The sequence below is a fragment of the Coffea eugenioides genome, chromosome 3 (genome assembly GCF_003713205.1).
Source record: "Coffea eugenioides isolate CCC68of chromosome 3, Ceug_1.0, whole genome shotgun sequence".
NCBI classification, from domain to species: Eukaryota; Viridiplantae; Streptophyta; class Magnoliopsida; order Gentianales; family Rubiaceae; genus Coffea; species Coffea eugenioides.
Genome location: NC_040037.1, coordinates 42,300,980 through 42,327,768, shown reverse-complemented (window position 1 = coordinate 42,327,768; position 26,789 = coordinate 42,300,980). Strand labels below are relative to the sequence as shown.

The 26,789-nt window shown below is 32.4% G+C and overlaps 1 protein-coding gene across 1 annotated transcript; it reads left to right on the top strand.

Moving 5' to 3' along the window:
- Positions 1-1,641: 1,641 nt before the first annotated feature.
- Positions 1,642-26,747, top strand: LOC113766668 (zinc finger MYM-type protein 1-like). Its single transcript, XM_027310833.1, has 4 exons — positions 1,642-2,421; positions 2,565-3,041; positions 3,129-4,055; positions 26,457-26,747. The coding sequence occupies exons 1-4, from the start codon at positions 1,642-1,644 to the stop codon at positions 26,745-26,747; spliced, it is 2,475 nt and encodes an 824-aa protein (XP_027166634.1).
- Positions 26,748-26,789: the final 42 nt, after the last annotated feature.

The window sequence follows — 26,789 nt, the reverse complement described above, 5'->3', positions numbered from 1 at the left end:
GCATAACTAAATCTCTAACTTTTCTTATTAGTTGAGTAAATTTTTGTATTGGCATAATATTGGTTAATTTCTTTTTGGTCTACAAACACAAAAATCATCAAGCAAATTTGGATTTAAATCACAAGATTATAAAAAAAGTTTCAACTTTTAAAGATGTATTGGCTTATGATCGCATGTTTTATTACTATTTTTCATGCATTTTGAACGAATTAAATATAAATATTGTTGAAAAAATTTTGGTTTATATACTTTTTAAGAACTATTATTTGTTCATGTTTAGTTTTAATATTATAGTTTTGTAAATGTTAAATTAGTTTTACAACTTAATAGTTATAGTAATTATATGAAGAAAATTAAGGAGTAATAAGTGAGCTTGGGCTAAACCCGATTAAGGCTCACAATCCGAATATTATGTGAGTTGAATATGAATTTCACATTTATGAACCCGAAACTCATAGCCCAAAGCCCGAAAATGTTTCAAATTAATTGAGTTGAGCTTGAGCTCATCAAAGCCCGGCTCATTAGGCCCGATTGACAGGCTTACCCAAAATGATAAAGCCGACTATGAGCAATACGTAGTGCCAGGCCAAACTAGGAGGGAACGTCAGCATGGAAGGTGCTATGGTAGCACCTTAATACTAGATGATAGATGGTTTGACGCAATGACGGAGCCAAGGGGGGGCAGAGGGGGGCCATGGCCCCCCCTAAGTTTTGAAAATTTTAATTCATAATATGTAAATTTGTGTGTAAAATAAAATTGGCCCCCCCTAAATTTTTACAATTTTAGTTTATATTATGAGAGTTTATATCATGACCCAATTCATAATTGTTAATGGGCTAAAACAAAAATAATTATTTTATTGGCCCATATACAACTATATATAACTTAGCCCAATGGATAAAAGATTTAAAAAAAATTATTTTATCTTTAGTATTCTAAGAAAAGCTTACAAAGGAAGCTATTTGCCCACTTTTCTGATATGCGGATCAAAAAGGAAGTGTGGGTCAGAGGGTGACTTTTCATTTCTTTCTTTCTTTCACGGTGGCACTTGATTGTGGGTAGACACAAAAGTAAAGTGAAAAGAGCAAGAAGACAGGAGAACTGGAGTCTGGAGAAGAATACAACAAAGATTCAAAGAAGATTCATCAAAATTCAAGGGTGATTCACACCATGATTGGTTTGGACCGTTTGGTCATTGGTGGCTTCCGTGGCTTGGTCACTTGGTGCTAGAAAGTAGAATCCAATAACTTGAAGTGAAGTGGCTGGCTCCATTCTCTGGTGCCTGTACTAAACCTTTTCCTTTTATAATTAATTTATTATGAAATTTAATCTTTTCCTCTTTCCAATTATCTTATGCTCCTGTAAAATACATTTCTAGTATCAAAATTGTGATATTATACTATATTGGTAGTATATTTTTCTCAAGAAATATAATTTGACATGTATAAAGTATTTTATTGTTTAATAAGTGTGTATCATTTAAAATTGTGGTTCCATACTCTATTTGTGGTTCAAAGAAATACTAATATAATGCATATATAATATTAATTTGGCATACGTATAATTTATTATGATAATTTGCTAGAGTTGTATATAACTTATGAAGTGTGAATTAAATTCAGGTTTGAAATTTATTCTCCATGGTTAAGTCAACAACAATTGATGCATTTTTTAAAAGAAAAATTATTGAAGATCAAAAGCACAAGGAGAGTGATGCTACTCCATCATTTATTCTTAGTGAGAGTTTGGTTGTTGAACCTCCCAAAAAAATTCAAAGAGTTGAACTTGAAAAGATTGATATTGCTTCTTTGGAGCGTGATCCCGGAAAACGTCCACCTATATGGAGCTATCCTCTTAATCAACAAGATGAAATTCGTCGAGCTTATATCAATTGGGGGCCATATCAAGTTAAGCATGAAAATTACCCTTCAAGTGGTTCAAAGAAACATGCTCGTCATTTTTGTAGCTCTTGGTTTGAATTGTTTCCATCTTGGCTTGAATATTCTCCATCAATTGATGCTACTTTTTGTCTTTCATGCTATCTATTTAGTAAGCCGAATGGACGAGTTGAATTAAGTGCATTTGTTCTTGGTGGCTTTAAGAATTGGAAGAAGGTCAATAATGGAGATAATTGTGCTTTCTTACGACATGTGGGGAAAAATCCTAACTCATTTCACAGAATTGCTGTAAAAGCCTGCAATGATTTGATGAATGCTTCTCAACACATTGGAACTTTCATTGAGAAACAAAGTTTTGAGCAAGTTGAGATTAATCGATTAAGGCTTCAAGTTTCAATTGATGTAGTTCGATGGCTTGCATTTCAAGGTTGTGCCTTTCGAGGACGAGATGAGAGTGAAAAATCTCTTAATCGTGGAAACTTTCATCAACTTATTAAGTTGTTGGCTTCTTATAATGATAAGGTAAGAGTGATTTTCTTCCAGCTTTGCATTCTTTCTTGAATTTATATAATATGCATGCTTGAAAGAAATCTTTTTAATTCATAATATGCTTCCATTTAGTTATTATCTTTATAAAATTATAATTATGCTCTATTAATGGATAGGTTGCAAGTGTTGTTCAAGAAAATGCTCCATCCAATGCCTCCTATACATCTCCTGAAATTCAAAAGGAGATTCTTTATATATTTTCCAATAAGGTTAGAAAAGAAATTTGCCAAGAGATTGGAAATTCAAAATTTTGCATTATAGTTGATGAAGCTCGTGATGAGTCCAAAAGAGAGCAAATGGCTCTTGTTTTGAGATATGTAGATAAGGAAGGATGCATTTGTGAACGGTTTTTTGGTGTTATTCATGTCCGTGATACTATGGCTTTAACTTTGAAGGAAGCTATTTTTTCTACTCTCTCTCAACATAATTTGGCCATTCATAACATCCGTGGACAAGGGTATGATGGAGCTAGTAATATGAGAGGTGAATGGAATGGCTTGCAAGCTTTAATTTGCCATGAATGTCCATATGCCTATTACATTCATTGTTTGGCCCATAGGCTTCAACTTGCTTTAGTTGTAGCTTCTAGAGAAGTAGCTTCTGTTCACCAATTCTTCTCCAATTTAGTTTTCATTATCAACATTGTTACTGCATCTAGCAAACGTAATGATTAATTAAAGGAGGCTCAAGCAATTGAAATTGCTACTAAGATTGCTAATGGTGAACTTGAAACTGGAAGGGGGCTTAATCAAATTGGCACTTTAAAACGAGCTGGAGATACTCGTTGGGGTTCTCATTTGGATTCTATTTCTAGTTTACTGAAAATGTTCAATGCTACTTGTGTGGTTTTAAGTAACATTGCAGCAGATGGAGGTTCATACTCTCAACGTGGAGATGCTAATTTTGCTTTGAATCAGTTGTTATCCTTTGGATTTGTTTTCACATTGCATCTTATGAAAGACATTATGGAAATCACTCATCATCTTTGTATGGCATTGCAACGTAAATCTCAAGATATTTTGAATGGAATGCATCTTGTCTCAAGCACAACAAAGCTACTGAAGAATTTTCGAGATTCGGGATGGAATGATTTCTTGGTGAAAGTTAAATTATTTTGTGAGCAACATCAAATTGATATCCCGGATATGAATGCTCAATATATTGCAAGACGTGGTAGATCTCGTGGTCATCATGATGAGATTAGTGTGGAGCATTATTATCGAGTGGATATATTTATTGCAACAATTGATTATCAATTGCAAGAGTTACATAGCAGGTTTAATGATCATACCGTGGAATTGCTTGTTTTGAGCACTGCTTTAGATCCTAGAAATGGATTTATGCTGTTCAAGATTGATGATATTTGTAAACTTGCAGAGAAGTTCTATCCGAATGATTTTATGGAGCAAGAACTAGTACGTCTAAGAATAGAACTTCAACATTTTGAGCTTGACATTCCAAATCATCCTGAATTGCAAGAATTATCTGGTATTCATGAGTTATGTCAAGGCTTGGTGAAGACAAGAAAATCAGTGATGTATCCTCTTATTGACAGATTGATTAGACTTGTTCTTACTCTTCCTGTATCAACTGCAACTACAGAGCGGGCATTTTCAATTATGAAAATAATCAAGACAAAGCTCCGAAACAAGATGGAAGATAATTTCTTGAATGATTGTTTAACTGTGTATATAGAAAAGGAAGTTGCTGAAAAATTTAGCAGTGATTCAATCATAGATGAATTTAGTTCTATGAAAGAACGTAGAGCTCAATTTACTTCTAAGAAAAGATGTTGAAATTTCAAAGTATGTTAATATAATTTTTATCTTTTTCAATTGAAAATAGTTACATTTATATTACATGGTTATATATATATCTATTGCATAGGTGACATATTGGAGAGCATTTTTTCATGATGTGCAAATTGGATGGTTTGTAATGTTATAAGATATTTAATCAAAGGTTTTTTTTTGTTAATTTTTGTTATGATTGTACCACATATTTATGAATAGATATATCTTTATAATTAAATTTAATATTTGATATTATTAGATGTCATATATTTAAATAGAAGAAAATTATTTTGAACATAATATATTAAAATAATTTTATTAGGAAAAAATTTTGGCCCCCCCAACAAAAAAATCCTGGCTCCGTCACTGGGTTTGAGTAAAGATGAAATAGAACGATTCACAATTTTGATTTGTTAATTTCCTGTTTAAGGTAATTTTTAGACAGTTGAAAATATTGTTTCTGGTGTTTCAAAGTGCAAACTTTCGTCCACAGAATTCTTATCTAAGGTGATTGAAATTGTCACCAGATTTGGCCGATTTATCTAAGTTATCTAAATGATTTTGAACATTGTTGTGTACGAGTCTGGCATGTATGCCTTGGCCTGTAGAAATATGATAATAACCTACAGCCTTTGGTGCTAGGAAAATGAGCTTGAAGAAATGCACATACTATATGTATGGTTTGGCCTTTCTTCAATCTAGTACTTGTCTCTTGTTACCCTTTTGCCTATGCTAGACAGAACTACTGGATTCAATTCATTTTTCTTTTAAGGAAGCATATAATTTTCGAGAAAAAACAAAAATATTGAACCTCATCAGAAATTAAGAAGAAGTTCACATAATCACGTTCTTATAGCCACCTTTCTACTTTTTCGTTGCATACAAGTTGTTTTCGCATCACCTTTTGAAGAGGATAGACAAAATCCCATTAATGGATCTCTTACCAAGAAAAGTGGATGACAGGATTTACTTACTTACATAAGCAAAGAAATAGAGCCATATAGAAACTATCAGAATTAATTTTTTATATACTAACCGTATATATATTTTTACCATTGAATGCATGACATCTAATTTGAATTTAAATTTAAAACTCAAATTTTGTATATGTGTCATATATTTAATCATAATAGTATATACATTATCAGTATATATAAGATTTACTCGAAACTGCTAAGGATCCAACGGGGAAAGCCGGAGATTTTCTTGGTAAATGGTTCAGATTCTTTTCTTACCTTTGTGTTAAGAAAGTATGCCACGCTTAGACATTAATTATAGGAGTTTGATGCTCAAAAAAGGGTTTATAATTGTCTTCATAAGGACACATAGGCTCGTGGCTGTTCCTCTTTTTTTTTAAATTTCATAATATCTTATGTTTTGACTCCTGAAATGATACTTTCGTCAACAAATTATACATCACACCAAATGGTCAATTTTTTTAACTCTTGTCAACAATTTACACATCGTGCCTAATAACTATAGATATCCAAAAAAAAACTACAGAGATCATGTGTAGGACACTTATAGAATAACAATCTGCAGGCTAAAGCCCAGTTACAAGTAGAATATGGTAAAACAACAGATAGTTTCAACTTCTACACATGTACATATTAAACAAACGGAAGATGGTGAGAAGTGGGAGCAGTTTAAAAAAAAGACAGGGAATTTTTACTGTTCGAAAATTATGCACCATTTTACTTATGAGTTGTATATCCTAAAATTACTAGTGCAAGAGTACGTGTGTTACACTTCGTAAGTAAAATTATCTTTTTATTAATTCATTAAATAATGATCCTCTCGAGATTCAATAATTGTTTGAAGTGTTTTATTGCTATCAATCTCGTTCAATAAACATACAAAACATTTTTTATAGGATATTGGCAGGACCTAATTAATTGTATATCTTGGTAGAAATAGAAACAAAGCAATAGACAAATCAATTAGAAGGACAACAAAAGAACAAGAATGTAATTTAAACAACAAGAGGAATAAACTCTACATTGTTAGCAGGGGTATAAATGAACCTAATCAAATCGAATACTCTAGTGTTTAAATTTGTTCGATTATTTTAAAGAGTTTGAAATCTTGTTCAAACTTAACTTATTTATTTGCGGAATAGAGTTTGAACAAGCTTTTTATCAAATTTAAATGTTATTGAATATAAAAAAATGCTATTCAAATTTGATTTAACTGATTGGCGAACCAAATTCAAATGACCTTTTACCAAGCAGAGCTTGATTCGAGTATCGAATAGTTTGGTTCATCTTTCAGTCATAATTATCAGATCAAGTAATGTTTTTATCAAGTCTCACTTTTTTTAAAATTGAATCTTATTCTTTAACAAAAAAATCTAATAACTCATTCAACAAATTAATTAGTGTTTAGTAAATGAATTTAATTGTCAAGAAAGTCATCTAAATATTGTTCAATCCAAGCATGTCTAAAAACATTCTAAACCTAGATTTGGAGTACCATTTAAAAATCATACTCCTTGTTTTCTACTTTAATTAATTTAATATAGTTCAAAGAAATCAAGATACAACTTAAACAGCCACATTTGTTTGTTTTCCTCAGACAGCCAATGCTGCAAAGCATTCCTTGCAATTTCTTCAAATTATACTGCTCTACTTTTTGAATATATTTCTGAATATGGATACTTTTCTTATGTATAAGTTTCCAAACGATACTTCTATAAATGGCAATCCAAGTATAATATGCCAAACCTTGAAAATGGAAGTATCACACAGCCTGCACACAAGAAAGCTGGGCCCAAATGTGTTTGGATAGCCATTATTTGCCTCCAAACTATTTGCTTGCATCACAAACATAATTTTCAACACACATTTTATCTTTCCAATCATTTTTTTTATCTCACATAAATCACATCATAAAAAGTGTTATAGAAATTATTCCAAATAATATTTCAAATAATTACCTTTCCAAACACGTATTTTGAAATGAGTTAGACCTTGACCGAAAAATAAATCTTCCAACCTAGCTCGATAAACTATAATCAATTGGAACTGAGGTGTTCAGGGATACAAGTGTCACATTTGGATAGGAGATTCTTTAAAATATTATTTAGAATAATTACTATAATATTTTTTTTTGATGTGATGTATAAAATTAAAAGGTGGTTGAGAAGATAAAAAAAGTAATTGAAATATGTATTTATGATGCAAGCAAAATAATATTAAAGAAAATTGATATCCCTGGAGCTACATAAATTTATTTTTGCAAACTTCAAGAGTTTATTTTTGCTCTTTATTTTTCATTTTGGATAACGAAACCAAATTTGGGATTTTCTACTGAAATAAAATAAAAGCTAGAATCTGAGATTTTTCAGTCAACTACGATATGTTGTATCTTCTCTGGCCTAATTTAACTATATTCTTTCTTCCATCCACCTATACTTTGCCCGAATGTGTATATCCTTTTTTTTTATAATGAAAACATCGTTCAAAATATCTCTTACATTTTATTAGATAGATTTTTTCATCTTTTAGTTTTAAATAGTAACCTTACATCCTTTACAAAATCGGGTCAGTAAAATGTGGTCCCAACATAGATTTTTGACCACTTTTTACACATGATCATTTTTTAATGGGCAAAAAAATTAGATTCTATTTTTAATTAAACAAATAACCAAATCTATATTTATTTTTGTCCCTAAAAAAAGTAGAATTTGACCCCAATTACATTCATTTTCCCCTTAAAAAGTAGAATTGGATCTAATCAATATTCATTATTGGCACCAAAAAAAAATGGGATTCGATATTTTGGCATAAAAAATGACTATATGTGGATCATGTAGTGATTTAAGCTAAAAAGCAGTTGAAAACTTAGGTTGGAATCAAATTTTGCTAACTTGAATTTGTAAAGGACGAAAAGTTAATATTTTAAAAATGAATGACAAAAAAATTCATTTAACAAAATATGAAAGACATTTTGAACAATTTTTTCTTTTATAATTGTTACCAATGCCAATAGTCACCTTTCTTTGATATTCCAATTTAGTGGTTGATGCAACTAAAAACTAAGGTTAATTGAAATTTGCACTCCTCAACTACTACTCTTTTTAGTTTACACTCTCAACTATCAGTTAATAGTATTTAAATTTCTTATACTTTCAATATGTAGTACATTACTTAAAATATTGACATTCAATGAATTATTAGAGGAATTTTTAATGAATTTAACTAGTGTATGTGTTATGGTTAAAAAGTGTAAATTATGAGTGATAAAAAGGAGAGTAGAGAGTGATAGAGTAGAGAAAAAAGGAAATGAAAAGAATGTTGTATTAGATAAAATTGTGTGTGTCTACAAGTATATAAGGTGCCTCATATAGATATGGTAAGATATGATAAATGTAATGGATATGATAGTTGGTAGATGTTGTAAATACATGTGGTTAGTGGATGATAGAATACACTAAATACAAGATAGAAAACTCTAGAAATATGAGTTAGTTAGCAGCTATATTTACATTTAAAATCCCCCCCTTAAACTCAAAGTGGTAAAGTGGAAACCAACTTGAGTTTGGAAACAAGAATATGAAACTATCCTGGTGAATGGGATTTTGTGAAAAGATCCACAATTTGGTCTGCAGGCACCACAAGTACCAGAGAAAGTGTTTGTTGCATGAGATGGTGCCGAACGAAATGACAATCAATCTCTATGTGTTTCATCCTTTTATGGAAGACGTCATTATAAGCAATTTGGACAGCACTCTTATTATCACAATAGATAGGAGTACTGATAGAGAATGGAACACCCATGTCATGAAAGAGCCAGTGCAATCATAGAAGCTCAGCAGTAGTATCAGCAAGAGCACGATACAATGACTCTAAGCTAGATCGAGAAACAACTGATTGCTTCTTGCTTTGCCAAGATATAAGGGAATCTCTAAGAAAGAAATAGTAACTTGTTGTAGAACGATAGCCAGTAGGATCACCAACTGAATCAGCATCAGAATATGCTCATAACTCTAGAGTAGAAGATGAGGAAAAATGCAATACATGATAGATGGTTCCTTTCACATAGCACAAGGTTTGAAGAACTACAGCATAGTGAATGGAACGTGGAATTGACAAGAATTGGCTCACCAAGTGTACAGCATAAGCCATATCTGGTTGAGTGATAGTTAAGTAGACTAGACTCCCGACTAACTGACGATCCCAAGTAGGGTCACTTAGAAGTTCTCCATAATTTAGACGTAACTTGATATTAGTTTCAAGTGGAGGGTCAATAGTTTTGGAATCTGTTATACAGGCACGAAAGAAAAGATCTGATGCATACTTGGTTTAGGATACATAGTAGCACGTAAAGGACTTGGAGATCTTAAGACCAAAAAAGTATAAGACTATCCCCAAATTCTTCATCTCAAATTGTGTACTAAGGAATTCCTTTAAGGTTTCAATTTCTACTTTGTCATCACTAGTGATCAGCATATCATCCACATAGAGAAGAAGTAGAATAATCCCATATGAAGATTTTTTGATGAATAATGCTGAATCATATGAGCTGCTAGAAAAGTCAAGTTTTTCAAGGGTGCCGCTAAATTTTGAATACCAGGCTCGAGGAGCCTGTTTAAGACCATACAGTGCTTTCTTTAGACAACAAACTTTGTTTAGAGGATGATCATAACTAGGAGGAGGAGACATGTATACTTCTTAAGAAAGATCACCATTTAGAAGAGCACTTTTGACATCTATTTGAAAAATATCCCATTAACGAATAGCAACAACAGCAAGCAAGGATCTTATAGATGTGATACGGGTCATTGGAGAAAAAGTTTCTTCATAATCAATCCCATATTCTTGGGTGAATCCTTTGACAACCAAACGAGCTTTGTAGCATTCGGCAAAGCCATGAAAACGAGTATTGATTTTGTACACCCATTTGTATCCAACTACAGACTTTCTTAGAGGTATATCAACCAATTCCCATGTATATGTTTAAGTGAGAGTTTGCAATTCCTCAGCCCTTGCTTTCTGCCAAATAGGATTAGAACAAGCCTCTCGATATATTTGAGGCTCATATGGGGCAGCAAGGGTAGGATAACAATAGTAATCTTTTAAATAAGATAGAACAACTCTTACTTTAGTTGACCAATAAGGAGAGGAAGGAAAAAGTGGTGATGATAAAGATTTTACAGAATCTATAGCTCGATTAGCATGATTAGAAAGGTCATTAGGAGGGTCGGCAGATGAGTTGTCAAGACCTGCATCAGATGACTTTTCTTCTGGAAATAGATCTATAAGATTATTTGTAAAAAAATGTGGAGAATTAAATGAGACATGAAATGTAGACATACTTGAAAAAGATTTATGTTTCCAAAATAGAACATGACGAGAGACTCTAAGACGTTTAGCTATAGGATCATAACATCTGTACCCTTTGTGTTGAATCCCATAACCTAAAACACAATAGAGTCGGAATCGAGGTTCAAGTTTTGTTCATTCATCTGGTTGAAGTAAAATAAAAAAAGCACAACCAAAAACTTAAGAGCTTGATAATCTGGACGTGTGCCATATATATGCTATAAGGAGACTGATTCTAAACGGTTAGAGAAGGGACTCGAATTATGATATAGCCGGTTGTGAGGGCAGCTTCTCTCCAGAAGGGCTCAAGGAAATTAGTAGAGATTAATAGTGTCTGTATAGTGTCTAAGATATGATGATGTTTTCTTTCAGCAAGACTATTTTGTTGAGATATACCTGGACAAGACCTTTGAGAAACAGTACCAACCTCATTAAGAGTGGTAATAAATGAGAAGTCTGTGTATTCTGTAGCATTATTAGAACGAAAAATTTTTATTGTATGTGAAAAATGAATGCGAATCATCTTTCAAAATTCTTGATAAATGCGCAAGAACTAAGACCTCCATTCCATTAAATAAATCTAGGTAAAATAGGAATAGTCGTCAACAAATATAACAAAATATCGAAATTCCCCCAAAGTAGGGGTAGGAGCGGTCCCCATATATTAAAATGAATAATATCAAAAGGTTTAGAAGAATTGGATTCATTTAAATTAAAAGGCAATGCATGTTGTTTTCCTAATTGACACGAAATACAATCAAAACACTCATCTTGTATAGGACCTAAAAGACCACGAGACATTAGTTCACAGATACAAGAGATAGATGCATGATCTAAATGAAAATGCCATAATTGTAAAGATGTAGGATGATTACTTAGAAAAGCAGCACTTGCGATAGCAAGAAGATTCAAAGAAATTAATTCAAACAACCGACTCACTTTACGATTTGTCCTAAAACTCCCAACCTACTTGCCAATTTGTAGATCCTGAATTAGACAGCCATAGTTTAAAAATTTTAAATTTAGATAAAGATCACATAATTAACCAACAGACAATAGATTAAATGATAAATTAGGAACAAAGAAAGTATTTTTGATGGTAAAATCAAGGGTAGAAACAGTGCCCATATGACTGGTTTCTAATAACGAGTCATTAGCAGTATGAACAAGTGGTGGATGAGAATGTGGTATTTTGGATGTAAAAAATGTAGTGTTAGGTATCATATGATTGAAACAACTAGAATCTATGAGTCAAGATAAACTACATATTATGGCAATAAGAACAGATGAAAAGACAACCTCTCGACGAGATAGAACTTGGTTGATGACAACCACTAAATCTGTAGCAGTCAATGGTGCATGGGGTGCAGTGGTACTTGGATCAGAGGTTTCATTTGATTAGACACCTGCTACAAGTTGTAACCATCTCCACGTAAATCTGTTTGGTGTTTACGGCACTCATCAGATCTTCTCTTTCTAATTGTCTTCTCGTATTCTTCTTTAAAAATAATCAACAACAGACTCTTCTTCTTCTTCCTCTCTCTCTCTCTCTCTCTCTCTAGATCATGGAGTCCAAAAAGTCAATAACTCATTATCCTCCTCTATCAATATAATCAGAAGAAAAAGAATCAGAAAAATGATAAGATGAAGAATCAGGAGAAGGAGAAGAAGGGTCAGAAGAAGAATCAATATCAGAACATAAGAGAGAATCAAAAAAAGAAGAAAGATCAAAAGGAGAAGAATTTGAAATTAAAAAAAACATATATGAATCACCAATTCAACTTAACCAAATGTTCAGTGTTCAAAAGGAAACCGTCGCTCCATCTCAATCTTCCTCAGATTCTGAAGAAGACAAGGAAGACAAGGAAGAAAGAGATGATAAAGAGTTAGAAATTTTCACACATTTCCTGCATCTGATTTTTTGATAAAATTTATTTATCCAACCAAATCCACGTCAAAAGACTCAAGTTCTACCTTAAAACGCCCTTTAAAAGACCATGAGACATTAATTCATAGATACAAGAGATAGACGCATGATTTAAACGAGAATGCCATAGTTATAAAGATTTAGGATGACTACTTAGAACAGCAGCACTTGCTGTAACAAGATGATTCAAAGAAATTAACTCAAACAATCGATCCACTTTATGATCTGTCCCAACCTACTTGTCAGTCTGTAGATCTTGGATTAGACAGCCATATTTTAAAAATTTTAAACTTAGATCAAGATTACATAATTGACTAACAGATAATAAATTAAATGATAAATTAGGAACAAAACAAGTATCATCGATGGTAATGTCAATAGTAGAAATAGTACCCTTATGACTAGTTTCTAATAACGAATCATTAGCAGTATGAGTAAGAGGTGGATAAGAAAATAATATTTTGGACATAAAAAATGTAGTGTTAGGTGTCATATGATTAAAGCAACCAGAATCTATTAGTCAATATGAACTATCTAGTGTGACAGAAAGAACAGATAAAAAAGCAACACCTCTACGAGAAAGAATTTGGTTGAAGGCAGTCTCTAAATCTGCAGTAGTCAATAGTACATGGAGTGTAGTGGTATTTGGATCAGAAATTTCATTTGATTGGCCAGTTGCCACAGGTTTCTACCCATCTCGACGTAAAATTGCTTGGCATTTTCGACACTCATCAAATCTCTTCTTCGTCTTTTTGTTTTCTTCTTTAGAAATAACCACAACAAACCCTTCTTCTCTCTCTCTCTCTCTCTCTCTCTCTCTCTCTCTCTCTCTCAGACTATGGAATTCAAAAAGTTAATAACTCATTATCCTCACTATCAAAAAAAAAAAGAATCAGAAAAAGAACAAGATGAAGAATCGGGAGAATGAGCAAAAGGGCCAGAAGAAGAATCAACATCTGAACATATGAAAGAATCAAAGGAAGAAGAAAGATCAGAAGGAGAAGAATTTGAAATTGGAGAAAATATATATGAATCACCAACTCAACTTAACCAAATGTTCAGTGCTCAAAAGGAAACCGTCACTCCATCTCAATCATTCTCAGATTCCAGACAAGAGAACGAAAACAAGGAAAGAGAAGATGATGAAGAGTTAGAAATTTTCACACATTCTCTTGTATCTGAATTTATGATAAAATTTATTCCTCCAATCAAAATCACATCAAAAGGCTCAACTTTCACCTTAAAACGCCCTTTAAAAGATCACAAGACATTAATTCATGGATACGGGAGATAGACACATGACCTAAACGAGAATATCGTAATTGTAGAGATTTAGGATGACTATTTAGAACAGCAGCATTTGTGGTACAAAAAATATTCAAAAAAATTAACTTAAACAACCGATCTACTTTACGACCTGTCCTAACCTGCTTGCCAGTCTGTAGATCTTGAATTAGATTATTTTCAAAATTTTAAACTTAGATAAAGATCACATAATTGGCCAACAGACAATAAATTAAATGATAAATTAGAACCAAAGTAAATATTTTCGATGATAAAATCAGGGATAGAAACACCATATGACTGGTTTCTAATAACGAACCATTAGCAGTATGAATTAGTGGTGGATGAGAATATGGTATTTTGGACGTAAAAAATATAGTATTAAGTGTCATGTGATTGAAACAACTAGAATCTATGAGCCAAGATAAACTACTTGATATGGCAAAAAGAATAGATGAAGAGACAACATCTTGACGAGATAGAACTTGATTGAAGACAACCACTAAATCTGTAGCAGTCAATGGTGCATGGGGTGCAGTGGTATTTGGATCAGAGGTTCCATTTGATTAGACACTTGCCATAGGTTGTACCCATCTCCACGTAAATTTGTTTGGTGTTTGCGACGCTCATCAGATCTTCTCTTTCAAATTGTTTTATTGTCTTCTTCCTCATAAATAATCAACAACAAACCCTTCTTCTTCCTCTCTCTCTCTCTCTCTATCTCCTTTTAGATCATGAAATCTAAAAAGTCAATAACTCATTATCCTCCTCTATCAACACAATTAGAAGAAAAAGAACCAGAAAAATGATAAGATGAAAAATTAGGAGAAGGAGAAAAAGGGTCAAAATAAGAATCAACATCAGAACATAAGAAAGAATTAGACGAAAAAGAAAGATCAAAAGTAGAAGAATTTGAAGTTGGAAAAAACATATATGAATCACCAATTCAACTTAACCAAATGTTCAGTACTCAAAAGGAACCGTTACTCCATCTTAATCTTACTCAGATTTCAGAGAAGAGAAGGAAGACAAAGAGGAGATGATGAAGAGTCAGAAATTTTCACATATTTTCCTGTATCTGATTTTATGATAAAGTTTATTCCTTCAATCAAATTCACGTCAAAAGGCTCAAGTTCCACCTGAAAACACCCTTTAAAAGGCCACGAGACATTAATTCATAGGTAGGAGAGATAGACACATGACCTAAATGAAAATGCCATAATTGTAAAGATGTAGGATGACCATTTAGAACAGCAGCACTTGATGTAGCAGGATGATTCAAAGAAAATTAACTCAAACAACCGACCCACTTTATGGCCTGTCCCAACTTACTTGCCAGTCTGTAGATCCTGGATTAGACAGTCATATTTTAAAAATTTTAAATTCAGATCAAGATCACATAATTGACCAACAGATAATAAATTAAAAGTATCTTTGATAGTAACGTCAAGATAGAAATAGTGCCCATATAACTAATTTCTAATAACGAATCATTAGCAGTATGAACAAGATACAGATAAGAAAGTGATATTTTTTACATAAAATATATAGTGTTCGGTGTCATATGATTAAAGTAACTAGAATCTATAAGTCAAGATAAACTGTCTAGTGCGGCAGAAAGAACAGATGAAAAGGCAACCTCTCGACAAGATAGAATTTAGTTGAAAACAATTTTTAAGTCTGCAGCAGTCAATAGTGAATGGGGTGAGGTGGTGTTTGGATCAGAAGTTCTATTTGATTGGCCAACTGCCACAGGTTTGTACCCATCTCGATGTAAAGTTGCTTGGCATTTGCGGCACTCATCAGATTTTCTATTTTCAATCATCTTTTTATTTTTTTCCTCAGAAATAACTACAACAAACCTTTCTTCTTCCTCTCTCTCTCTCTCTATCTCTATCTCTCTCTTTTCAAACCATGAAATCCAAAAAGTCAATAACCCATTATCCTATCAGAAGAAGAACAATCTGGAAAAGGACAAGATGAAAAATCAGGAGAAAGAGAAGAAGGGTTAGAAGAAGAATCAACATTAGAACATAAGAAAGAATTAGAGGAAGAAGAAAGATCAGAAGGAGAGAAATTTGAAATTGGAGAAAACATATATGAATCACCAACTCAACTTAAACAAATGTTCAGTCCTAAAAAAAACTGTCACTCCATTTCAATATTTCTCAAATTTCGGAGAATAGAAGGAAGATAAGAAAGGAGGAGATGATGAAGAGTTAGAAATTTTCACATATTTTTCTATATCTGATTTTATGATAAAGCTTATTCTTCCAGTCAAATTCACGTCAAAAAGCTCAAGTTGCACCTTAAAACGCCATTCAAGATACCACGAGACATTAATTCATGGATACGAGAGATAGATACATGACCTAAATGAGAATACCATAATTTTAAAAATGTAGGATGACTACTTAGAATAGCAGCACTTACTGTAGCACAAAGATTCAAAAAAATTAAATCAAACAACCGACCCACTTTATGGTTTGTCCCAACCTACTTGCCAGTCTGTAGGTCCTGAATTAGACGGCTATATTTTGAAAATTTTAAATTTAGATCATGATCACATAATTGACCAACAGATAATAAATTGAATGATAAATTAGAAACAAAGTAAGTATTTTCGATGGTGACATCAAGGTAGAAATAATGCCCGTATGACTAACTTCTAATGATGATTCATTAGCAATATGAACAAAAGGTGAATAAGAAAGTGATATTTTGAACATAAAAAAGTAGTGTTAGGCGTCATAAGATTAAAGCAACCAGAATTTATGAACCAAAATGAACTGCCTAGTTTGACAAAAAGAGCATATGAAAAGGCAATATCTTGACGAGATAGAACTTGATTGATGACAGTTTCTAAGTCTGCAGCAATCAATAATGCATAGGGTGTAGTGGTACTTGGATCAGAAATTTCATTTGATTGGCCAACTGTCACAGGTTTGTACCTACCTCGACGTAGAGTTGTTTGGCATTTGCAATCCTCATCAGATCTTCTCTTACTAATCGTCTTTTTGTCTTCTCCCTCAGAAATAACCAACAACAAACTCTTCTTCTTCCTCTCTCTCTTTTTCCAGACCATGAAATTCAAAAGGCCAATAACCCATTATCCTCCTCATCAACACAATCAGAAGAAAAAGAATCAGAAAAATAACAAGATGAAGAATCAGGAGAAGAAGAAGAAGAGTCAGAAGAAAAATCAACATCAGAACATAAGAAAAAATTAGAGGAAGAAAAAAGATTAGAAGGAGAAGAATTTAAAGTTGGAGAAAACATATATGAATCACCAACTCTACTTAACCAAATGTTCAGTACTCAAAAGAAAATCGTCACTTCATTTCAATATTCCTCAAATTTCGGAGAATAGAAAGAAGATAAGAAAAGAGGAGATGATGAAGAGTTAGAAATTTCTACACATTCTCCTGTATCTGATTTTATGATAAAGTTTATTCTTCCAATCAAATCCACATCAAAAGGCTCAAGTTTCACCTTAAAATGCCATTCAAGAGACCACGAAATATTAATTCGTGGATATTAGAGAGAGACGCATGACCTAAATGAGAATGCCATAATTATAAAGATGTAGGATGGCTACTTAGAATGGTAGCACTTGCGATAATTGAAAGATTCAAAGAAATTAATTCAAACAACCGACTCACGTTACAGTGTGTCTCATTCTGCTTGTCAGTCTGTAAATTCTAGATTAGTTAGCCATATTTTGAAATTTTTAAATTTAGATCAAGATTACATAATTGATCAATAGATAGTAGATTAAATAATAAATTAGGAATAAAATAAGTATTATTGATGGTAAAGTCAAGGATAGAAACAGTGCCTATATGACTGGCTTCTAATTACTAGTTATTAGTAGTATGAACAAGTGGTGGATAAGAAAATGATATTTTGGACATAAAAAATGTAGTGTTATGTGTCATATGATTAAAGCAACCAGAATCTATTAGTCAAGATGAACTATCTAGTGTGGCAGAAAGAACAGATGAAAAAACAACCTCTCGACAAGATAGAATTTGGTTGAAGACAGTCTCTAAATCTGCAGTAGTCAATAGTACATGGGTGTGGTGGTACTTGGATCAGAAGTTCCATTTGATTGGCCAGTTGACACAGGTTTGTACCCATCTCGATGTAAAGCTACTTGGCGTTTGCGGCACTCATCAGATCTTTTCTTTTTAATTATCTTCTTGTCTTCTCTCTCAAAAATAATTAACAACAAACCCTTCTTCTACCTCTCTCTCTCTCTCTCTCTCTCTCTCTCTCTCTCTCTCTTCAGAACATGGAATCAAAAAAGCCAGTGACCCATTATCCTCCTCCATCAACACAATCAGAAAAAGAAAAATCAGAAAAAAGGCAAGACGAATAATCAGGAGAAGGAGAAGAAAAGGCAGAAGAAAATTCAACATTAGAACATAAGAAAGAATCAGAGGAAGAAGAAAGATTAGAAGGAGAAGAATTTGAAATTAGAGAAAATATATATGAATCACCAACTCAACTTAACCAAATGTTCAGTGCTCAAAAGGAAACTGTCACTCCATCTCGATCTTTTTCAAATTCCGAAGAAGTGAAGGAAAACAAGAATGGAGGAGATGATAAAGAGTTAGAAATTTTCACACATTCTCCTGCATCTGATTTTATGATAAAGTTTATTCCTCCAATCAAATCCATGTCAAAAAAGCTCAAGTTCCACCTCAAAATGCCCTTTAAAAGACCACGAGACATTAATTCATAGATCGAGAGATAGACGCATGACCTAAATGAGAATGCTATAATTGTAAAGATGTAGGATGACTATTTAGAACAGTAGCACTTGTGCTACTTGAAAGATTCAAAGAAATTAATTCAAACAACTGACCTACTTTAAGGCCTATCCCAACTTGCATGCCAGTTTGTAGATCCTGAATTAGACAACCATATTTTAAAATTTTTAAATTTAGATCAATGTCACATAATTAACCAACATATAATAAATTAAATGATAAATTAAAAATAAAGTAAGTATCTTCGATGGTAAAGTCAGGAGTAGAAACAGTGCTTATATGACTGACTTCTAATGATGAACTATTACCAGTATGAATAAGAGATGGATAAAAGAGTGGTATTTTGGACATAAAAAATGTAGTGTTAGGTATTATATGATTAAAGCAACTAAAATCTATGAATCAAGATGAACTACCTAGTATGGCAAAAAGAATAGATGAAAAGGCAACTGCTCGACGAGATTGAAGTTGGTTGATGACAGCCTCTAAGTCTGCAGTAGTCAATAGTTCATGGGATGCGGAAATACTTGGATCAAAAGTTTCATTTGATTGGACAACTATCATAGATTTGTACACATCTCGACGTAAAATTGGTTGGCATGGCACTTATCTATTATGTGTCCCCATAATTTGCAGTAGTTACTCTATCTCTTAGATTTTTGGGATTTTTCTCCTTTAAATTGTTGGGCTTGTGATTTTAAAGCAGATTCCATAACAATTTCAGTAGTTGTAGGATTCATGCTTTGAAGACGAGTTTCTTCTGAGATCAATTCAACTAATGGTGATCGAAATGTAGGCAATGGATGACAATGTAAAAGATTTGCTCGTGTAGGCTCATAGTCATAACATAAAGCCATTAGAAATTGAACTAATCTCATGTTGTCTCTATATTTGTTAAAAAGTTCCGCATCTTTAGGACATCACCATTCAGGTTCAGAGACAACTAACTACTCCCAAAAACCATTCATTTGAAGGTGGAAAGAGTCAATGGGCTGACCTAGCTCTTGACGAAATAGTTGTATTTTAGTGGCAAGTTGATACTGATGAGCCAAATTGGCTGTGGTATACCTTTTTGCCAAAAAATTCCAAGCTTCTTTTGCAGTATCAAACTATGCAAAAGGGCACCAATAGAGGGAGTAGAAGTATTGATTAGCCAAGAGATGATTTTGTGATTGATACTATCTCATTCTTCCAATCCATCAACATATTTATCAGAAGATTCTTCCTTTTCTTGAGTAAGCTTGACATGCTTTCCTGTGATGACTCGTCACAGTTTGTGACCTTTAAGAAAGCTTCTCCTTGCGGGCATCCATGATCCATAATTAGCACCATCTAAAACAATGGTAGTAGGATGAGAGATATCGAAATCAGGATTAGATGCCATTAGGATAAAGTGCTGACCCATTAATGACGTAGCGCTTGATTGAATGATGTCTTAGAGCTAACTGGGTGTGAGAGGCACTGAGATGATTGTTGTATTAGATCAAAATTTATGACAAAAAGAAAGCCAAAGAAAAGTTATAAATCAGGTCCCAAGTTGGAGCTCTGATACCATGATAAAGTGTAGAATAGAAAGTGATAGAATGGAGAGGAGGAAATGAAGAGAATGTCATATTAGATAAAATTATGTGTGTCTACAAGTACATGAAGTGTCTTATATATGTATGGTAAGATATGATGAATATAGTGATTGTGATAGTCGGTAGATGTTGTAAATATATGTGGTTAGTGGATGGTAGAATACATTAAATACAAGATAGAAAACTCTAGAAATATGAGTTAGTTAGTAACTATATTTGTATTTAACAATGGGTACTAATTTTTCAATGCAAAAATAGTTAAACAAATTTATTGAATTTTTTATTTGAACAATGTACTATAGATTGATAGCAGAAAGTATTTTAAGAGGCAAAATGTACATCAGTTATTATTTGAAAGTGCAAATTGCAATTAATCATTGGTTATAATCAACTCAATTACATGTTACTCACATTATACTTCTACAGAATCTCATCATGCTATTCATAATTTGTAATAATTTGTGTACCAAATATGTAATTATATGTCCATAAAATGTAATCATTGTGTGAATGCACATAACAAATCGTAGAAAAGATTACTTAATTGGACCCCATTCTACCAAACAACTTTAAGCTGTTCACCAAACCAAACATGAACTTGCCTTTTACTACAACAAATTGTCATCATACCATCAGATCTACAGTTAGAACAACTATCAGTTTAATTATTTCAAATGATGCATCACATTATCAAAAAAAGTTATAAATTATCACAAACAACTTGTCTATTTTTTCATTGTGGCAAATTCATGTAATGTTCAAATGAAACAGTATGTGCATGTTGACTGTGGATTTAAACCATAAAATATGGATAAACATGGTCATATCTAATTAATTGATAATAGTGGACAATTATCTTTGATAACCGTTACAACAGTGCCTTCAAAGTAATTTTTTCCTTGGAGATGTAAACAAAACAAAAATACTCGAGCTCCATGCTTATTAGCTCACTCAAGCTCCAGTTTAATTATAATCAAATTTAATCAAGTTCAAACAAGCGCAATCAAGTTAAATCAATATAAGTAATATATTATGTTTTCTAAATGAGGGATAAATTATCCATTTCACACAATTGTACAGCCGGCAAAAATATCCGAGACCCAAATACTTATTAAACCCAGCCAGTAATTTGACAGGTTGGATTGGGTCAGTTGAGTTAGTTGAGTTAGAAGGGTGTTGGATTTCTGTTGGATTGAGTAAAAAAATATTTTAAATCATTTTTAGACGGTTTAGATTTTTAAATTGGGTATCCACTAGCCCAAGTATTAATACCCGTAGTTTTGTTTCTGGTCAGAGTTGAAGAAACAAAACTGACCAGAAACAAAAATGATTGCTGCCTCCCTTGTCTTGCAACTTCATTTTTTTGCCTCTTTGTTTCCGCTGATTTCTTGTCCCAACTGTCAAGCTACCTTATCTACTCCATGGATTTATTTATTTATTCTAAGTGAGTTATTTCCTACACTTTTTCAATTGATTGGATTTCCACTCCAATTTTTTCAAAAAAAAAAAAATTCTTTGCAAGCATTTACATTTAAACAATTTAAAGAAAGGTTATAATATTCCCATATGATATTTTAGAATAGTCTCAGTTATTGTAGACCAATAAGGCACAAATCTTACTTGATTGGAAACCAGTCCTATGGTGGCCAAATAATCAAATATACCTCATTATTCTTCTAATGAAAATAACACATTGACCCAAGTTTAATGAAATGCATGAGCGAGAGAGAGAGAGATAATGGAATGTGTATGTGAGAGAGAGTGTGTGTGTGTGTGTGGAATGTGTATCAATGTATGTGTGTGAGTGTGAAAATGTACGAGTGCAAGTATATTTCCATGTGAAAGTATGTAAAAAAAAATGTATATATAGTTTACTTGTTTCTGTGTGAGAGAAAATGTGGAAAAAAAATAGTTTACTAGTATTTTTCTAGGTAAAAATGTATGCAAATGTGTGTAATAGATACAAAAGAGTAAATGTTTAGAACTACATTATAAAATACTAGTGCTCAAAGCACACCCTAACATGTGTGCAGTTAATAAAAATATATATATTTATCAAAGTTATCTCTTTATAATATTTTTGCATGGGTCAAATTCTTTTATAATGTTAGATAATTATACAGAAAGATGATAGAAGTTGAGCAGATTAAACGGGAGTTGGGAGTTAATGTAAAAAATGGATAATTTCAACAAATAACTACTGCTCATTTGCATAGCTCTCTACTTATTGTGGGGAATTTTTTTTTCTAATAGAATGGGACAAATTTACCCTTGTCATTAAGGGAAGATTATAAAATTTAAAAAGTGATAAATTTACACGACATAATGATGTTCTACCTTTATATATTGTATAAATCTTGGGTCATAGTTTAATCTATAGGTTTGAGTTGACCTAACTAGACTCAACTCCAAAGTTAATCCATTCAACAATTGGGTGGATTGAGAGTAATTCCTTATAATATAGGTCAAAAAAATCACACAAATACGGGCTTGATAAAGATGGTTTCTATATCTATACATACCATGCTAACTATGCACGGTAGGCCAAAAGTAATTTTTTTTTTAAATGAAAGAGCTGTCATACTGAATCAGCACATAGCACTAGGAGTGTTTTTTTTTTTTTTTTTAAGTACAACCCTAGCGGCTTTTTGTGAAACAACATATTCTTTTCTTTCTTTTTTTTTTTTAAGTTTGAACCCTAACGTACTTGGATTTTTTGGGGGAAAAAAAAAGACCATGGTTGATCTAGCTATTGAGATCAACGGCAGGATCAACAAGGTCAAATCCTCTTCTATTAAAGCAGACTTCCAAAGCAAAAATCATCCGCACCATTTCCTTTTCATCTGTCTCTCTCTTTCTAAGCATTCCATTTTCTCACACACACTTTCTCTCTCTAAAATCCTTCTCCTCTGAGAAAAGCTAGATGCTTAACCACTAGCCTTCGGCCTAGTGGCCACCATCAAGCCTTTAAGGCTTGGTGGGGCGGGCAAGGTTTGGCTTGGTGGGGCGGGAGACAAGGGTTCAAACCTTGCCCCCCACCAATTGCCACTTTAAAATGTGGATTTGCTTCAAAACATTCAGGTGAATGTGTAGTGCACCCGTTTGATCCGATGATCATGTTTATTCTTTTAATTGTTGTTTATATGAACTTTATTTAAGATAGATACTTTATTGAATACTTATTTATTTCTTATTCCTTTAATTATTGTTTATTTATTAATCGTTTATTTGAAGGAAATAGCCATTTTATTTTTTTGTGTTGTTATATTATATTATCAAATTATTGTCTTATTTATCTATTGTAAAACTGGTTGTAGACAAAAAATTTAGTTTATATTATTATGTTATTTATTTAATATTGATTTATACTACACTAATTTAGTTAGTCCAATCATGTAAATTAATGGGCTATGTGATTAGTTCGATTAGTTAGACTACTTAGATTATTTAGTCACTAATTTAATGGGCTAAATCGGGATTATGAATAAATTAATTTAGGTGTAATTAATGTAGTCTTGACTTGTTATTAAGATAAGTAATTAGGTGTAATAATTTTAATAAGTGAAATAATTAACGTAGTTAATAATTCAAATACATGTAATTAGTATAGGTATTGACTTGGTAGAATGTGGAATACAGGAGTAAGAACAAATTAATGTAGGAGTAAATAGATGTAGTTTTAAAATGAATAAACTAATTAATTAGGTTTATTTTATGGTTGTAATCAATGTAGTTAATAGTTCAAGAATCTGTAACTAATTAATCTAGTTAATAATACTTAATTATGTGTAGTTAACGTATCTAATAATTTAAATACATGTCATTAATGTAATTAACCACTTAAGAATGTGCAATTAATGTAGTTTTAACATATCATTAATGCCCATTTATTAGAGGTGGCAAAATGGGCGGGATGGGCGGGATTTGATTGGGTTTGAGATGGAACCGAGTCATATGGGTTTGAGCCCAACCTTACCCATATGTGTTTTGGGACTAACTTGGGCGGGATCACTTTGGGATGGGTTTAGATTGATCCCGCCCAATACCCAAATCTATTTTCTACATTTTTTTTCCTTTAATTCATTTTTTATTTTTTATATAAATTTAATATTTTTGATTTATTAAATTTCTTTTAGTTTTATTAAATAAACATGCAAGTGCTTTATACTCAAGATTCCCACCAAAAATTGGATTAACAAATAAAGGAAAAAATAGATATACAACCATATTCCAACATATATCAAGATGGTCAATGTATTTAGGGTGTTGAATATTTATCTTCATCATTGTCCAAGGATGACAGGTCTAAATTGACTGAAATGCTGAAAATTCTTGTGGATAATGACTAGGAAGACTACTAGATTATATTCGTTGGTATGACTATAAAAATTGTTAAAGATAATTTTTGAATCTAAGACTCCGTTTGGATTGGCTATTTTTTCAAAAAATAAGTTTTTCAAATACAATATTACAGTAATATGCAATAATTCAAAAAATATCCCATCCATATTAGTATATCAAATATTTCAAAAAAAAAAATTTATAGTAAAAATTTTTCATATACACTACTACAATAAAATATTTCAAAAACACCCCCCAAAAATAACTAATCCAAACGGAGCCCTTGCTATTTGAGCCCAATGGGTACCCAAGTATTTCCCAAGATTTCCCATCAATTAATGGGTACAATTGGGATTTGTCCCATTTTAAACCCAATATCAAATTTCAGTACTCATCCCACCCAAAGTCCGTATGGGCATGGGTAACCCATTGGGATTTGGGACAAATTGTCACCTCTACCATTTATATTAGGTGGAAAATGTCCATTTATATTAGGTGGAAAATGTCGAGTGATAATTCCCTGGTGATTCAACTTTATTAGAGAGGAAAAATTATATAGGGAAAATCGTCCAAAACGTCCCTGACATTTTGTAAAATAACTTTTTTCGTCCCTCACTTTTAAAAGTGTAATTTTATGTACCTTACATATTCACATCGGTCAAATTTAGTCCCTAACTAGGTTTCCGATCATTTTTTGGCCGGAATCCATCATGTGCAAGGCACGTGATCATTTTTGAAGGGTAAATTTGTTAAATTATATTTTACATAATCTGATCTATAGTCCTCCACATTTTATAAAACAAATTTTTTCATCCCTCACATTTCACAAAATGAATTTCTCCATCCCTCACATTTCAAAAAATGAATTTTTCATTTCTCACTAATTATGTGTGTGAATACATTTTTTTTAAACACATGTATATGTCTATTTGATTTTGTTTAATAATAATAGTATAAGCACATGTATGTAATTGGGCCCAACTTGTGGGCTATCTTCTCTTTTTGTATGATTATGACTAGTATTTACCAATAGAACCTTAATTTGCATATTCTTATTGTATTTTGACCGAAAATAGCTTTTTTTGCCAACTTGACAATGAATGCAAGATTTTTTACTAGCTAATACCAGATGAAATCAAATGATCATGTATAATATATGGTATTCGTATTATTAAGTGAAATCAAATAGACACATACATATATTTATGCTATTCGTATTATTAAGCAAAATTAAATAGACATATACATGTGTTTAAACAAAATGTATTCACAAACTTTTTTTTTTTAGGGTTTCCCTCACACACATAATTAGTGAGGGATGGAAATATTCATTTTTTGAAATGTGAGAGATGGAGAAATTTATTTTGTGAAATGTGAGAGATGAAAAAATCATTTTATAAAATGTGAGGGACGAAAAAATTTGTTTTATAAAATGTGGAGAACTATAGATTAGATTATGTAAAATATAATTTGACAAATTTACCCTTCAAAAATGATCACGTGCTTGCACGTGATGGATTCCGGCCAAAAAATGATCGGAAACCTAGTTAGGGACTAAATTTGACCGATGTGAATATGTAAGTGACATAAAATTACACTTTTAAAAGTGAGGGACGAAAAAAGTTACTTTACAAAATGTGAGAAACGTTTTGGACGATTTTCCCAATTATATATGTTAGAGGGTCAATGTTATATGACTCACCTATGCCCAAAAAGGTTTTGTTGCTTACAGAAATGGTTTGATGAGTTGGTAGACAGAATATACAATATTATGGGTTTAGACCAGAATAGCCACAAGATTAGTTTGATATTCTAGCATTGCCTCCAACATCGTATGTTTGGTGGATGCCTTTGGTGGACAATAATGGAGTTGTTAGAATGTACTTCTTGAAAGTTGGTAGTGGACATGCCATCGAAATCTATGTGGAGATGGAAGAGCTCTTAGGTTTGAGACAAAATGATACTCAAATGCTGCAAATTGGAAGCCCGCATCTTTGATCAAGGCACTAGTGGCTTGGAGATGTCCAACTGGTTTGGAGAGGACGACGAGACGCAATGGCCACCGAATGGATATGGACTGTCCAAGTAGCAGTAGTTGGGCGGCAATGCACAAGTCAACACTTGAGGCTCATGCTTCAGATATGGAAGCTGCTACATTGTTTGACCCCCTTCCATCTACTGATGTTGAGTTTGTAGATGTTAATATGGACTCTGAATCAGAAGCAGATGTTGATGATTGTAGTGATGATGACCACTATTTTGATGCATCTAACTAGGAAGCTTACCCAAGCATTCCAACTACGACCCGCCAACACATG